At 41.2% G+C, this 15,238-nt stretch overlaps 1 protein-coding gene across 7 annotated transcripts; it reads right to left on the bottom strand.

The window, feature by feature from the left end:
- Positions 1-430: 430 nt before the first annotated feature.
- Positions 431-12,589, bottom strand: CCDC126 (coiled-coil domain containing 126). 7 transcript variants are annotated; one of them, XM_038392490.2, is made up of 5 exons: positions 12,110-12,172; positions 7,422-7,505; positions 5,307-5,447; positions 4,305-4,701; positions 431-2,071 (listed from the first exon to the last, which is right to left on the bottom strand). In XM_038392490.2, exons 4-5 carry the CDS (start codon positions 4,540-4,542, stop codon positions 1,887-1,889), a joined length of 423 nt encoding a protein of 140 aa, XP_038248418.1. In that variant the 5' UTR covers positions 4,543-4,701; positions 5,307-5,447; positions 7,422-7,505; positions 12,110-12,172; the 3' UTR covers positions 431-1,886. The 7 variants fall into 7 exon arrangements, with proteins under 7 accessions (XP_038248418.1, XP_038248419.1, XP_043365113.1 ...); XM_038392491.2 differs by lacking the exon at positions 12,110-12,172 and adding an exon at positions 12,054-12,108; XM_043509178.1 differs by lacking the exon at positions 7,422-7,505 and having other exon boundaries at positions 12,110-12,169.
- Between the last annotated feature and the right edge of the window lie 2,649 nt (positions 12,590-15,238).

The raw sequence follows: 15,238 nt of genomic DNA on the forward strand, positions 1-15,238 counted from the left end.
ATGCTCCTCAAGAGGAGTAATCAATCACCCGTTTATATATGCATTACTAAATATTTACTAAAACTTGCCTGGTGAAATCAACCAGTATTCAGAAAAATAGTGTGCCTTCAGATTATTGAGAGATTTTTCAAATGCATCAAGAGGAGGTATGTGTCTAGCTGTCTTCTCTGCCTTTGAAAGCTTCCCCCCTCTAAAACTACTGCAGTCATATTTTCTTCTCTCCTCTCCAACTTAGGCAAAAGTTTGAGAAATATTGGGGTTCCAAAACCAAATGAATTATTCCTACTCTTCTACTTATATAGCCCATTAGTGATAAATTACAAAGATCAATAGTTTAAAGTCTCAAGGTACATAGAGAGAGTACGTGTAGAAAACAGGAAAAAGTGAATCACTTAATTCAAAAAAACAAAAACAAAAAAAACTCACAAATACAAATAAAATTTTATTTTCTTTCTTCCTGGAAAAAAAAAGTTTACACCCAGTATATCAAACACAAAATAAGAAACAGCTGGACACCAACTCAAGTTTTATTTATATATTCTATTTTCCTCTAGACCAGTCCAGACTATCATCAGGGAGAAAAGCGGAAAACCGTGAGACCATGTGTCATCCAGCACTTCTGGTCTTATTCAGTTTGTTTTTTAATAAAATATTAAAAAGCTATTAGCATATTTCCAAGCAAAAATTCCTGAACATAATTCTTAAAAAACAAAAAACAAAACAAAAAAAAACCAACCCCAACCACTCAATATAGTTTTAAAAAACATAGGGCTGAATGGCACTTTCATTTTAGCATTTATGATGCAGAAAGCACATTTTTTAATATAGTGCACCCTCACTACAATTTTCATTTCTGTAAGGCTAACGTGGATATAAGGCAATGTAACCTTAGCTCCCACCTATGTCCCTCATAAAACACCATTAGCACATGCATCTCTTTAGTATATACCAAGATGCTCTGCTTCCCTTCAACTTAATTTACCTACTCCCTCCTGTTTAAAAAAGTAACTTAAGAAGATGTGCTATATTTGTCACACACTGCAAGATACTAAAATATTAAAAAGAAATAGCAATGAATAAAAATATTCACATATCTGAAAGTTGACTTCCATCTCTTAAAATAACTTATCTGAAGTTACAAAATACACACACAAATATCTTTCTATGAAATACCTATGTATGATATCAGAGATTGTTTTGCCTTTGATAATTTAACTGACCTATTTCTGGAGCAAAGATATCTGGACAGTGTTGCTACCTAAGATTTTCATTATAATTGATTTTTTTTAATATACAATAAATTCCCTCTAGCTATTCTAGCAGGTAGTGCAAATAAAGACATTCTTTGGGTTGCAATTTTTAAAACATTATCTCAATGTTATCTTTAACATATCACTAACAAATTAACAACAAAACACTATACTGTAAATAATACACATCTTCTAACATTACATTATCCTTAGTTACCTGTTTAAAACCAATCACACAAACAATGATTAAGCTATATAAATCAATCTATCCAAAAGATATGTTACATTTTTATTTAAATAAATATATTTTACAAGTGAATATATATTTTTCCATTTTAGTTTAACTTCAAACATTATAAAGTATCACCCATTTGGAATACTACATCAACCAAGTTACCAGAATATCTTTAAATACGATATTGTACAGCACTGCTTTAACAGAACTGTCTGAAAGCAACAAATTAATCCTCTGAGAACCTTATGTACAGAAGTTGGGACTGCATGTACCCAGCACATTCTATAGCAGAACAGTGTACAATATGTTAGTGTCAACTATTGCTTTGCCTAGCTAGAGGTAAAAAGCTTTTCTTGAATCCAATTGAATTGAGATAGATAAGCATAAGGTGATCTTGTATGTTATCTAATATTGCTTGCTGCATTTACACGTTTACTTGTAGTTACTGGCACCAGATTACCACTAGTTCCATTGGTGGTATTTGTTGCTGAGCCATTCACGACAATGTAGTCAACTTTGTTTTCCAGTTTCACCAGACGTTGTAAGATGTCATCCAGAAGAACAGCAATTGTTCTTTTGAGATCAGCTGAAGAAGACAAAACAAAGAAAGTAGCACTGAATATGTTCATTTATATTATCAGCAGTGTGTGAGAAATCTGCAGATTAGGACATCTAACTTATGTCTTCAAAGGTTGCTTTTCTTTTTTCCTGGATTTGTTTGGAGAGGATAGAGAAAAGGTAGAGTGTGCTTTAATTCTCCTACATATGGATTCTAGCTGTCCATATGTTTAAAAAGTACTAATTCTTATTTTTTGCATACTTGAAGATACTACCACAATAGCAAACTGAGAATTGGCCCGTTGAATCACAGAATATAAAATAACATTAGTCTCCCCTTGTCCTCCCCCCATTTTTTTTTTTTTAAAGATAAGTGACTATTTAAGAGTAATATTTTGGACTTTAACCCACAACAGCAGTAGAGACGAAATAAATTCAACCTGTGTAACAGCTTCTGGCACTTGGCAGCATTAGAAAGCACTTATGTTTCTCCACCCTAGATAAGATAGATCTTAGTTATTTCCTTCTATAGTTCCTTTCCAAATATTCTCCAAGTTCAGAACTTGCTGTCTGCCACAGGACAAGGTAAAACATTGTAATACACAATGTAATTCTTAAAGCAGAAAAAAAGAATACAGTTTCTTATTTTAAAATTCTTGGATGTAAAGATTTAGACTTAAGTTCATCTAAAAAAAATTCATAAGAATTTATGAATATATATATATTTTATATTATATATTTATCTATATATTGAGAAAAAGAAGCAGGGTGGAAGAGGACAGTTAATCAAGGTGTAGGAAGGAAGAACACCAATAGGTAAGACTACTAAGCAAACTATGCAGTAATCAACATAATTCAACAAAAAATTCACTTTGCTGTACGTATTCTTTCAGAATTAATTAGGTCATTTCCTCACAATTTGAGAGCCATCTGGCCTGACCAAACTCTTTGACACTTAGTTTTGCAAAATTCTTCATTATTTGGATTTTTCTTATTCTCTCAAACCAAACCTTAGATAGTGAATCTGCATCAGTGAACAAACTAATTAATTTTATTGTTCTAAATAGGTTTCAAATAAATTCCTTTGCACAGAACCAAGGAATATAGCTCCAGTTATAGATGTACTCCCCTCCCCCTTTAAGGGTCTTGTCGAGTTAAAGATTTTGATACCCTAAAATACTGAACCTGACCTAAACACAGAAAGAGAGGTTTACCCTCAACTAGCATTCCTTCTAAGAAGGGGCAGTAAGTATAGTAATGAGTCTCTCTGTGTGTAAAGTCCTAATTTCTCTCTCTCTGAAAACGAATTCCTGTTTAAGTCTATATTACATACGTTATCACAGAAGTTTTTGTTTTGCATGACATAATACAAGCAGGCAATTAGTTTCTTTTATCTAGTTCTCAGAAATTTAAGTCTGAATGAAACACTGGAGAATAGTGTAGAAAATTTAAGTAGATTGTATTTGTCAAATTGCAGGTTAGGACACCTAGACAAATCATAAGACTGGGGTTGCAGAGTTTAAAGTATTATGTTTTTGAAGTGAGAAATTTTCAATGTTTACATTAAACAGATCTCAATAACAACCACACACAGATCTCTCTTGCATTCTCGATGAGCATGGGCTATAGACATATAGGGGTGCACAGGTAACAGGGCACAGTGGTGTCAAGTCAGAGGGGAATATGGTGATGCAAATATACAATGGAGGCTCAAGATTTGGAGCACTCTACTGCCATCTGTAAAATAAGGGTCAGATTCTGCTAAATACATAATCATTCCCCCGTCTCTCCAATTCTACCATCATGATTGCTTCTCATTGTTTGTTAATAGTAGAAGAGAAGAAAATTAAGGGGGGAGGAAGATAAAAGCAAAAAAAAGGTAGAAACAACGCATAAAGTGATAGTGTTTGGGTAGTGAAGTGTTTTAATTTTACATTTAATTCCTACATTATGAATGTAGTCCTTCATGTTACTGTGGAGAAAACCCCCTAGAGCTCTATTTGCAATTGATGGAGAAACAAGCCAACTTAGTATTGATGCTGACAGTCAAATTACTAAAATACATATAACTATGTTTAAAGAACAAGTGTTAAAAGAAGTTATGCCTTAAAATTAAGCCCTATCAATGAGCAAACACACAGTCAGCACATACAAAATTATTTTGAAGAGTTCCATATACCATTTAAAGTAATATTTAAAAAGTCGTAGCAAAGGCAGTTTAGAACAAAATGGTTTGTGTAGCCAGGTTTATTTAATCTTACCATATCCTGCCATTGAGGCTCCATTACCACCGTTCATTATGTTCTTATTTTCTTCTGCCAGTGCTTTCACATATCTTTTACTTAAATCTAGTATCTGTTCACGCAATTCAGCACTGCTTTGGTGCCTTGGATGCTGAAAAGTATAGCGCAGCAACATCAAGCCCCAAATGAATCCAAACAACAACAACAACAAACTCAGTTTCTGGGACATGTTTTTTCTTGAAAATGTTAAGAACATTTCTGATGAAGGCAACAGATGAGTCTTGATTTCAAGAAAAATAATTCAATTTGAAGTTGTCATGGTATTTACATATTCGTCAAAAGCAAGATCTTCACAAAGTAACAAATCTTCTGGATGGACCATCTTAAAACACATTTTCTCCATGTCACTTGATTCCTAAATTTGAAGTATTACAAGATTAGTCAAAATGCTCATTCACCAGTAAAAAGAACAAAAAACAGTTTTCAAGTTATTAGATATTCTAAAAATTCTTTGTGGATTCATATCTGTGCAGAAACATACCTGTCCACCTCACCTACTTCTACAGCTTTGTCTTTTAGCTTTTTTGCATCAAGTCAAAGCTTCAATGCCACCATCATTGCTTCAGTTTTAAATTACTGTAATTGTAATTAACTTTTTAAAGTGCATTTGGGTTCAATCTCAAGGAGCAAGTGTCATCTAATAGAAATCTGTAAAAAACTCTTCCCTTTAGAACTATTCAGTTTGTAAGCAATATTTTTTGGGTTGTTTATAATGCCATATTTTCACAAAAAAAGTCCTTGCAAATTCATCTGCAGCTGTTGCTTATTCCCCACTGAAAGTCACAAGGCTATGGTGAAACTTAAACATGAAATTTATTTAGACTAAGTTTCTTTGGTAAGGTCCTCATTTGCTTTTGTACAGGATCAAACACACTGTCAGTGTCTTAATAAAAAATAATAAAGTTACACCTCCTTATAGCACTTTGGCTAATAATCATCCATTAGTTATATAATCCTTACCGTAGCAACCAATTTTGATGCCACTACAGATTAGGACTTCAGGTGGGAAGTGATCAGCAGGAACATATCAGGATTTATAAACCTAATATCCGGCTTCTGAGGGTATGGAATAGTACCGGCTACACATCTTCAAAGAGAGCTCTGCATGTCAAGCAAAGTTTATTCAAATAAAGTTCTGCATATTATGTTAGGACCAACATTTTCAAGGAGGAGCCTCAAGTTGAGCAGTGCCTAATTGTAAGCAACTATGTCTGAAAGCCCAAAATTACTAAAACAACAATTGGAACTGGATACTGTGGCTTAGCATACATACAAATACAAATTTCACATACATAAAGTCACTTCTTCTGTTTGAAAGGCAGGCAAAGATTTCTTTTTTTAAGCAGCTACTTTGCCTTTTAAAATCCTTGTTTACAATCTTACTAAGTATTTGACCTCTACAGTATCCTGTGGCAATGGCTTCTACAGATTAATAATGTGTGAAAAAATATTTCCTTCTATAAGTTTTGCATCTTCCATCTTTCAATTTCATTAAAACATCCCCTTGTTTTGTGTCATGTCAGAGAGAACAGAAACTCTGGATCTTCCTTTGACATATTTTTATCATATCCCCTCTTATTTGTCTCCTTTCTAAGGTAAACAAACCCAATTTTTTCAGTCTCTCTTTAAATGAGTTTTTCCTCATGCCTCTAATTATGTGTTATCCTTCTCTAGATCTCTTCCAATTCTGCAATATCCCATTTGAGATTAGGTAACCAGTACTGCACATAATATTCTAGATGAGGCTTCAGCATTGATTTATATAATGGCATCGTATTTTCCATATTCTTCTCTATTCTGTTCCTTTGGCATCCTAACATCTTGGCTTTCTGGACCATAGCTGCACATTAAGTCAGGGTCTTCATTGGGCTGCCCAGAGCAATGTCCAGATACCTTTCTTGAGTTAACAAAGTTAATTTAGAATTCTCCAAAGTGTACAAGTAGTTAAAATTTCTCTTTCCAATGTGTTTTACTTCTGACACAGCATACTGACCCAACAGAAGATTTAAACAAATAAAATAAAAAAATCACACAGTAGGCATTAAAGACAGTGCTTTTGGTTCCTCTGGGATTATCCTTGTTAGCTTGACTAGGTGAAGTAGTCAATTTATCTTAGTAAAGCAATGATCACATTAAAAAGTAGCTAAATATGGGGACCATAGTGGTTTGAGTAATGAAGTATTTTGTTGTCGTAACACATGCAAGGCTCAGGAATATAATCAAGATAAAACCTGCCCCTTTCCCCCCCCGACCATAAGGGCAAAACAGATTGTTTCAATGACAAAACATTTGAAAACTTAAATAGATGATTTGGCACTATTTTAGACTTAAATTAATAAGCACATCTTACATTTACAAAGCAGAATTAATCACAAAGGATCCCAACGTCCTTCAAAAATATTATGTATGAGAATCACTTCCTCTACACTTGGAAGGAATATAGCAGCTGTTTAACAGTGAACAGCCCTAACAAGAAAGTTTAGAAAAGGAAGTGAAGACTCCTCTTCACGTCCAAATGAAAAGACACAGCCTACACCACGCTATTAGATTTCATCACATCTGAACAGGGTTGTCCATGCTAACTTACAAATGCTGAACACATTTTAGCAGTCAGTTTAGACCAAGGCTAATTTTGTTCAGCATCACCAGCTAAGTATTAAACCCCAAGAAGCCCTGATAAATTCTATTGTAAACTCTTTGCTGACTATCTCCGGTTCCCATTAGTCTTCAGATATTGTAGACCAGGCCTATAGCAATTACAGTAGACAACATATAATGACTCAAGTTATAACTTAGACAGGATACAAGGATTAACACCCCTAAATCTTGTGAAAAGTATTATGGGATTTTTAATATGTGTGATCATGACCTCAGTATCTCTCTTCTACTAGAAGTGACATCTTTTGCTGCAGAGTGACCTTCAATACCTTACTGAACCATTTGATCAGAATTAGCTCAGAAGGAATACCACAGCCTCTCATTGAATCACCAACCAGTTAGAAGATAAGAAGAGTTTTCTTTGAGGAAAGAGAACACAAGGGCCTGACAATAAGAGTGTAGTTTAAATGCACTTACCTATTAAGGTTTTGGGGAATATCCCCGTTTACTAGACCAGAGAGCTCAGAAACCATTGCATAATTCCCAGGACCTGTAAAATAACTGCAAATAAATTATTAACAAATTAGACATGAATACACAATGCAAGAAATAAGAAGGCACGAGGCCAATGTGCTGTGTACACAGGGAGATCACATCCTTAAGGTCAAAATGGGACAAGAGTAGTGGTAATTTTCCACGTTCTACCTACAAACACGCTCATGACACCAAGATGAGATACCACTCCAAGTGCATTGTGCTCATCTTCATATTGTTCCTCGTTTCTTCTATACTTTACTCAGAAATGAAGTAGAAACTAGGGCTGTCGATTAAATGCACTTAACTCAAAAAAAATTAATTGAGATTAATCACACTGTTAATAGAATAACAATTGAAATGTATTAAATATTTTGGATGTTTTTCTACACAGAATACAAAGTGTACAGTGCTCACTTTGTATTATTTTTATTACAAATATTTGCACTGTAAAAATGATAAATAGTATTTTTCAATTCACCTCATACAAGTACTGTAGTGCAATCTCTTTATCGTGAAAGTATAACTTACAAATGTAGATTTTTGTGTTACATAACTGCACTCAAAAACAAAATGTAAAACTTTAGAGCCTACATGTCCACTCAGTCCTATTTCAGCCAATCACTCAGACAAACAAGTTTGGTTACAATTTGCAGGAGATAATGCTGCCTGTTTCTTGTTTACAGTGTCACCTGAAAATGAGAACAGGCATTCTCATGGTACTGTTGTAGCCGGCATTGCAATATATTTACGTGGCAGATGTGCTAAAGATTCATATGTCCCTTCCTGCTTCAACCACCATTCCAGAGGACATGCGTCCATGCTGATGACGGGTTCTGCTTGATAACGATCCAAAGCAGAGCAGACTGACGCATGTTCGTTTTCATCATCTGAGTCAGGTGCCACCAGCAGAAGGCTGATTTTCTTTTTTGGTGGTTCAGGTTCTCTAGTTTCCATATCTGAGTGTTGCTTTTTTAAGGCTTCTGAAAGCATGCTCCACACCTCGTCCCTCTCAGATTTTGGACAGCACTTCAGATTCTTAAACCTTAAGTTGAGTGCTGTAGCTATTTTTAGAAATCTCACATTGGTACCTTCTTTGAGTTTTGTCAAATCTGCTTTGAAAGTGTTATTAAAACTAACATGTATTGGGTCATCATCTGAGACTGCTATAACATGAAATATATGGCAGAATGCGGGTAAATCAGAACAGGAGACATACAGTTCTCCCCCAAGGAGTTCAGTCACAAATTTAATTAACACTTTTTTTTAAATAAGCATCATCATTCTGGAAGCATGTCCTGTGGAATGGTGGCCGAAGCATGAAGGGGCATACGAATGTTTAGCACTTCTGGCACATAAATACCTTGCAACACCAGCTACAAAAGTGCCATGTGAATGCCTGTTCTCACCTTCAGGTGACATTGTAAATAAAAAGCAGCAGTATCTCCCATATATGTAACCAAACGTGTTTGTCTGAGTGATTGGCTGAAGCAGGATTCAGTGGACATGTAGGCTCTAAAGTTTTATATTGTTTTATTTTTTTTAATGCAGTTATTTTTTGTACATAATTATACATTTGTAAGTTCAACTTTCATGATAAAGAGATTGCACTACAGTACTTATATTAGGTGAATTGAAAAATACTATTTATTTTGTTTTTTACAGTGCAAATATTTGTAATAAAAATAAATATAAAATGAGAACTGTACACTTTGTATTCTGTCTTGTAATTGAAATCAATATATTTGAAAATGTAAAAAACATCCAAAAATATTTAAATAAATGGTATTCTATTATTGTTTAATAGCACAATTAATCACAATTCATTTTTTTAATCACTTGACAGCTCTAGTAGTAACAAAAGTGATATTTAAATCATATTTTAGATCCAGAGGTAATACTACATTGAGATTAACTGGAACAACTCACCTCTCAGAACTGTGTATTAAAACTGCATCAGTTTACATACAATCTGTTCACATTCAGAAGGTTGTGTTGGCAAATATAACACCTAAGGGGCTTATTTTTCAAACTAACCTGTATTATGGAGCAAAGATTGGAGCCTTCAAGAAAAAGCATCAGATTACTAAACTGCTGCAAATTAGCCTAAGTAGACCCCAGGTCATTATCAAAGAACAGAGAGAAAATCCTTCTTTATATCACACCTGGAAAATTATATTCCATTCTAGTTATCTGTATCTTTCCAATAATGAGGTACAAAGTTTAAAGTTGGAGAGAATGATTTATAGAGAAACTTTAATAAAAGGTAAATAAATATAGCTTGTTTAAACAGGAGACATGATGATAATCTATAAATATCTGAAAGGTTAAACTCCAAGGAAAGAAAAATGTTATTTAAAAGGAGGTATAAGAGATTGTCACTAGAAGTAACTGAATTATATTTTATACGTGAAAGTTTACATACAATAAAGACAGTCAGATGACATGTTGTACAGTAGGCTGTGGAATAGCATACTAAGCAGTAACAGAAGACTCATTGCTTTGATTTTCTGGTAAGTGACATGCTTGGACCCTATGAAAGTTAGATTGGGTCTTTACAGTACAGCAAACACATTAGTTTTTCAGAGTCTCAGCAGCCATAGTACAGTTCTCAAAGTTGAGGAATTATATGGGGTAAAAATTGCAATTCTATAGCAAATGCAGAAGGAAACACAAAAATACTTTTAAGGAAGCACCAATGTAGCGCCCTGAGTAAATTCTAGATTTGGGTAGTAAGAGAAAACTTGACTATTTGATGCATCATTCCCTCAATATATCCCTTGTTCTCCCCAAAACAAACAATAATTCATATAACTTATTGTTATATTTGGACTTAGCCACAGAAGAGTGATAGCACTTCCTTACCTCACAGAGGTGTTGTGAGAATAAATACATTTAAAGATTGTGACATTCTCAGGTTCTATGTATACCTGGGCTCTATATATACCTAGAATTGATAATCCTTGTGGCCCCTAAGAGGACAATTTAGGAAAGTATACATTATTAACAGTGCACAACACATAATAAACCCCCGACTCCCTCCAAGACAACTCAGGGTCATTGCAGCACAGATGTGCAGTTGGGTGATCCATGCTAGAATACGGCTGAGTCACGGAAGCTAGCTCCCATAGAACACTGCACAGAGGCACTGGTAAGAGAGGTCAGCAACAACCCCCTTACAAGCACACAGGGAACATTACATTGGTATTAACAACAGGGATTTGAAAGGGGGAAAAGGGATTGCTCCTGCCATCAGAATCCAAGTGCTCATAAAGTCCAGCACCAGGAACTGCTGCAACAGGACAAACCAGAGCAAAAGCAAATCATTGCATGTACAAATTGGGTGGGCAGGAGCAGGGAGGGGAGGAAGGAGAATAGAAAAGAGCATGACCTGGACCAAGGAGACATCTATAAAGAAGAAACAAAATAAGATGCTGATGATAATGAGGCAATAACCTCACTTTGCCCAACAACTGCGACCACCCCAACACCTAGTATAACAAACTACATCCCATAGGCATTCTCAAACTCACACTTATATCTGCCCCAGTTCACAGAACACACACAATGACCTAATCCCTCTCTCAGGCCGACCGGCAATTACCGAAGCCCCTATATCGCATCATATCCCCAGATCCCAACACAGGGCAGTCCCGCTCTCATCCCTCAATCCCTGTCCCACTCTAGCACTCACCGACACCCCGGGGGAATGGGGCCGGCCCTGCTACGCCCCATCCCTGCCCCCTCTCAAACACCCCCCCCCGGGGAATGGGGCCAGCCCTGCTACGCCCCATCCCTGACCCCTCTCAAACACCCCCCCCCGGGGGAATGGGGCCGGCCCTGCTACGCCCCATCCCTGCCCCCTCTCAAACACCCTCCCCGGGGAATGGGGCCAGCCCTGCTACGCCCCATCCCTGACCCCTCTCAAACCCCCCCGGGGAATGGGGCCAGCCCTGCTACGCCCCATCCCTGACCCCTCTCAACCCCCCCCAGGGAATGGGGCCAGCCCTGCTACGCCCCATCCCTGCCCCCTCTCAAACACCCTCCCCGGGGAATGGGGCCGGCCCTGCTACGCCCCATCCCTGACTCCTCTCAAACACCCCCCCCCCCCGGGGAACGGGGCCGGCCCTGCTACGCCCCATCCCTGACCCCTCTCAAACCCCCCCCCGGGGAATGGGGCCAGCCCTGCTACGCCCCATCCCTGACCCCTCTCAAACACCCCCCCGGGGAATGGGGCCGGCCCTACTACGCCCCATCCCTGCCCCCTCTCAACCCCCCCGGGGAATGGGGCCGGCCCTGCTACGCCCCATCCCTGACTCCTCTCAAACACCCCCCCCCCCGGGGAACGGGGCCGGCCCTGCTACGCCCCATCCCTGCCCCCTCTCCACCCCCCCATGGGAATGGGGCCGGCCCTGCTACGCCCCATCCCTGACCCCTCTCAAAACCCCCCCGGGGAATGGGGCCAGCCCTGCTACGCCCCATCCCTGACCCATTTCAAACGCCCCCCTGGGGAACGGGGCCGGCCCTTTCCCCCCCCCAACCCGGAGCCGCCTTTGCCCCCGAGGCCGCCCCTACCAACAACGGCTCGGAGTCCCTCGGCGGCGGCGGCGGCGCTCTCGCCCCTTCCCTACCTGGCTGACAGGAACAACACCAGCTCCCCGAGCCGCTTCCGCTCGTCCCCCAGCTCCGCCCCCCGAGCCCTTCCGCCCAACGCATAGCGGCAACGGACTCCGCAGCCTTCGCCGAGCCAAGCGCATGCGCGGCTCCGCTTCTCCTCTTCGCGCGCCCCAGAGAAGGGGGCGGGCCGCGGGCTAAAGTCCCCGCGTCTTGCTGGGGCGCGCGCGCGGTGGGGGGGTTCCCGGACCGCTACTGTCATCGCCTCGTACTAAGTCCCTGCCGCAGCACGGGAGCCGCCGCCGCAGCGTTTGCTGGGTCTCCTTGCGCTTCGGCCGTCGGTGGGTGGGTGGGTGGGTGTGTGCACAGGCCAGGGTGCCTTTGTTCGGTGCCGCTCAGGCGCCGCCGCAGCCGGCCTGGCTCGGCCGGGTGTCTAGGTAGCAGCCTCGGGCAGCGTGGGGTCTTAGCTTTCATATTGAAAACAACGCGTCTGACCGTCAGCGGCGTGACGAGCACTTTCCCACTGGTTCCTGAGCGGGGGTTAACCGGAAACATTAGCTCAGCCAGAGTTAAACTCCCCCATGCCCTATAGTCTCGGGCCATGCGTACCCCACAAACTGCTCAACGCACGTCGTTACCACCCAAACTGTGTATCCCTTGGGCGTGGGCATGCGCGGCTCTGATGTTGGTGCTGGCCGAACTCAGCAGCGGTCTGTGGGGTGCTGGCGGGGCCCAGGCAGGTGCAGCACGTGTTTCGTTGTGAAAGCAGCGCATCTGTGGGGCAGCACCAGGGCTAGTGTTGGCCTCCCTGGTCTTGTACTCCTGCTGCAGTTCCTTTGCTTTCACCTGGCACTGCAGCCGATCCCTGTTGTACTCCTTTGCCTGCATCCCTTGTGCAATCTTGGTAGATGTCCGATGAAGTGAGCTGTAGCTCACGAAAGCTTATGCTCTAATAAATTTGTTAGTCTCTAAGGTGCCACAAGTACTCCTTTTCTTTTTGCGAATACAGACTAACACGGCTGCTACTCTGAAACCTCTTACTACAGCTCTTTTCCAACCCCGGCAAGCCCAGGAGAGCCAATGCCTCCTGTCTACTCCAGGCAGGAGCGTGACTAGTGCAGGGCGCCACCATGGTCAGTTGGGCAGCTGCACACAAGAAAGGTGAACTGCTAGATATGAGCAAGGTGGGCAAATAGGAAAAGGCACTTTGAAAACACATGGGGAGGCTTGGAGTGTGTGTGTGTGAGGCGGAGTTCTGATTTCTGTGACCCCGGGCAATGGAGTGTAAAATTGTGACATAGTAGTCACTGTTGCAGGGAATTGTGAGACAATGCTACAGGACTGTTAGGATTGATACAGGTCACACACTGTCAACAGTCGCACTGCATCAACTTCAGTAAGTCGACCATGGCGCCACATCGTTTCAAGGAGGTGGTTTTACTGCATTGTTGTAATGGGCCACGATGTTGGCTAGAGACAAATTTCATTGTAGACACATATGCAAATAAGTCGACCCAAGGCAACTTACATTAACCTAACATAGTACTTTAGACCAGGCCTACCCATACAAGAATCACACTCCTAACTGACATAGGTATGCCAACAGCTTTTAAATATAGATCAGGCCTTATTAGGCCATGTCAAGACTAGGATCACCTTTTGTTATAGGTATACCAGCGGAGTGCTTCTAGTGTGGAAATAGTTCTACCAGCAAAGCTAACCTAAACAGCTTATTTCACCATCACCCTGAGCGAAACGAGCTAAACTGGTGACACCATAGTTTTGCTACAATAACTGCATCTACTCTAGAAGGTTTTGCTGGCATAGCTATGTCGGTCGTAAGTCACACCTCTTCACACCCCAACCAAAATAACTATGCTGGCAAAAGCCTCTGTTGTAGATGTGGACTCATTCCACAGTAAGTGTGTCCACTAATGGAGTTATTCAGGAACAGCTGTTCCTTGTGCAGACAAACCCAAGGGGTAGAAAAAGTAGGTGTCCTAAAGGTAACCATGTTTTCCCGGTTAGTGATGCTAAATACAAAAGCATTGGTCAACAGGAAATTAATAAATTATAACTGCAAGTTTAGTTACTTTTCCAGTTGACATTTAGCTACACTTTCCAAATGGGAGTTCTATGCTGAAGTGAGGATAGTATGCAGTCCTGCATACCCCAGTCCATGGGTTATTAGTAAAACTTATTAGTAAATATTTATATTATGGAAATGCCCAACAGCCACAAATCAACACTGAGACCCTGTTGTGCTGGGAACTGTAGAAAAATAGAAAAGAAACAATCTCTGCCTCTGAGAGCTTAAATAGAATTTGGCCATCTCCACAGTATAAATATGATATTGCTGATTTAGAGGCAAGGATATAGCATTTCTTGATATATTTTTGTTATTATATAAATGTGCTTTATTTGGCAAATGTAGCGGGGGGCATAATGGGTACAGGAATATCTTTTCTGTTTCTGACAGCTTTTGATAGCAATTAAACATGAACACAGGCAGTGGGTGAGTGCCTGAGGCCCTGCCCCTTCTGCCCCACCCCCCACCGGAGCACATCCCTGCCCCCTGTGGCTGCTGGCCCCCCTGCATGCCCCCAGCCCCAGCACATTGGGCAGGCAGAGCGCCCCCAGCACTGGGTGAGCAGGGGGTGCGGCCAGAGCACTTCCAGCATCGGGTGGGCAGGCTGGCAGCATGGCTGGAGTGCCCCCAGCCCCAGCGCTGGGCAGGGGCCAGTGGGCAGACAGCGCGGCTGGAGTGCCCCCAGCCACAGCATGGTCCCAGCACCGGGAAGACAGGTGGCACAGCGTGGCGTAGCCCCAGCCCGGGGGTCTTGTGCACACCATGGTCCCCAGCCTGCCTGTCCCAGCCTCTTCGCCACAGAAGGGAACAGCAGGCAGGAGGGGACCTGGGGGTGAAGCATGGGTGGGGCCACGCCAGGCTGTTTCAGGAGGCACAGCCTCCCCCTGCCTACGATACCCGCCATCCATGAACCTGAAGGAGAATTTCCATATAGCTCACTCTCCCACTGCGGCCCCAGGGCCGGAGGAGCTTGGTCTCCCAACCCCAGCCCTGGGGCCAGAGGAATTCTGTGCCCCCACCGATTATTGAGGGGGGACCATGCTCTTGCTTGCCCTCC

Source organism: Dermochelys coriacea, chromosome 2 (genome assembly GCF_009764565.3).
Source record: "Dermochelys coriacea isolate rDerCor1 chromosome 2, rDerCor1.pri.v4, whole genome shotgun sequence".
NCBI classification, from domain to species: domain Eukaryota; kingdom Metazoa; phylum Chordata; order Testudines; family Dermochelyidae; genus Dermochelys; species Dermochelys coriacea.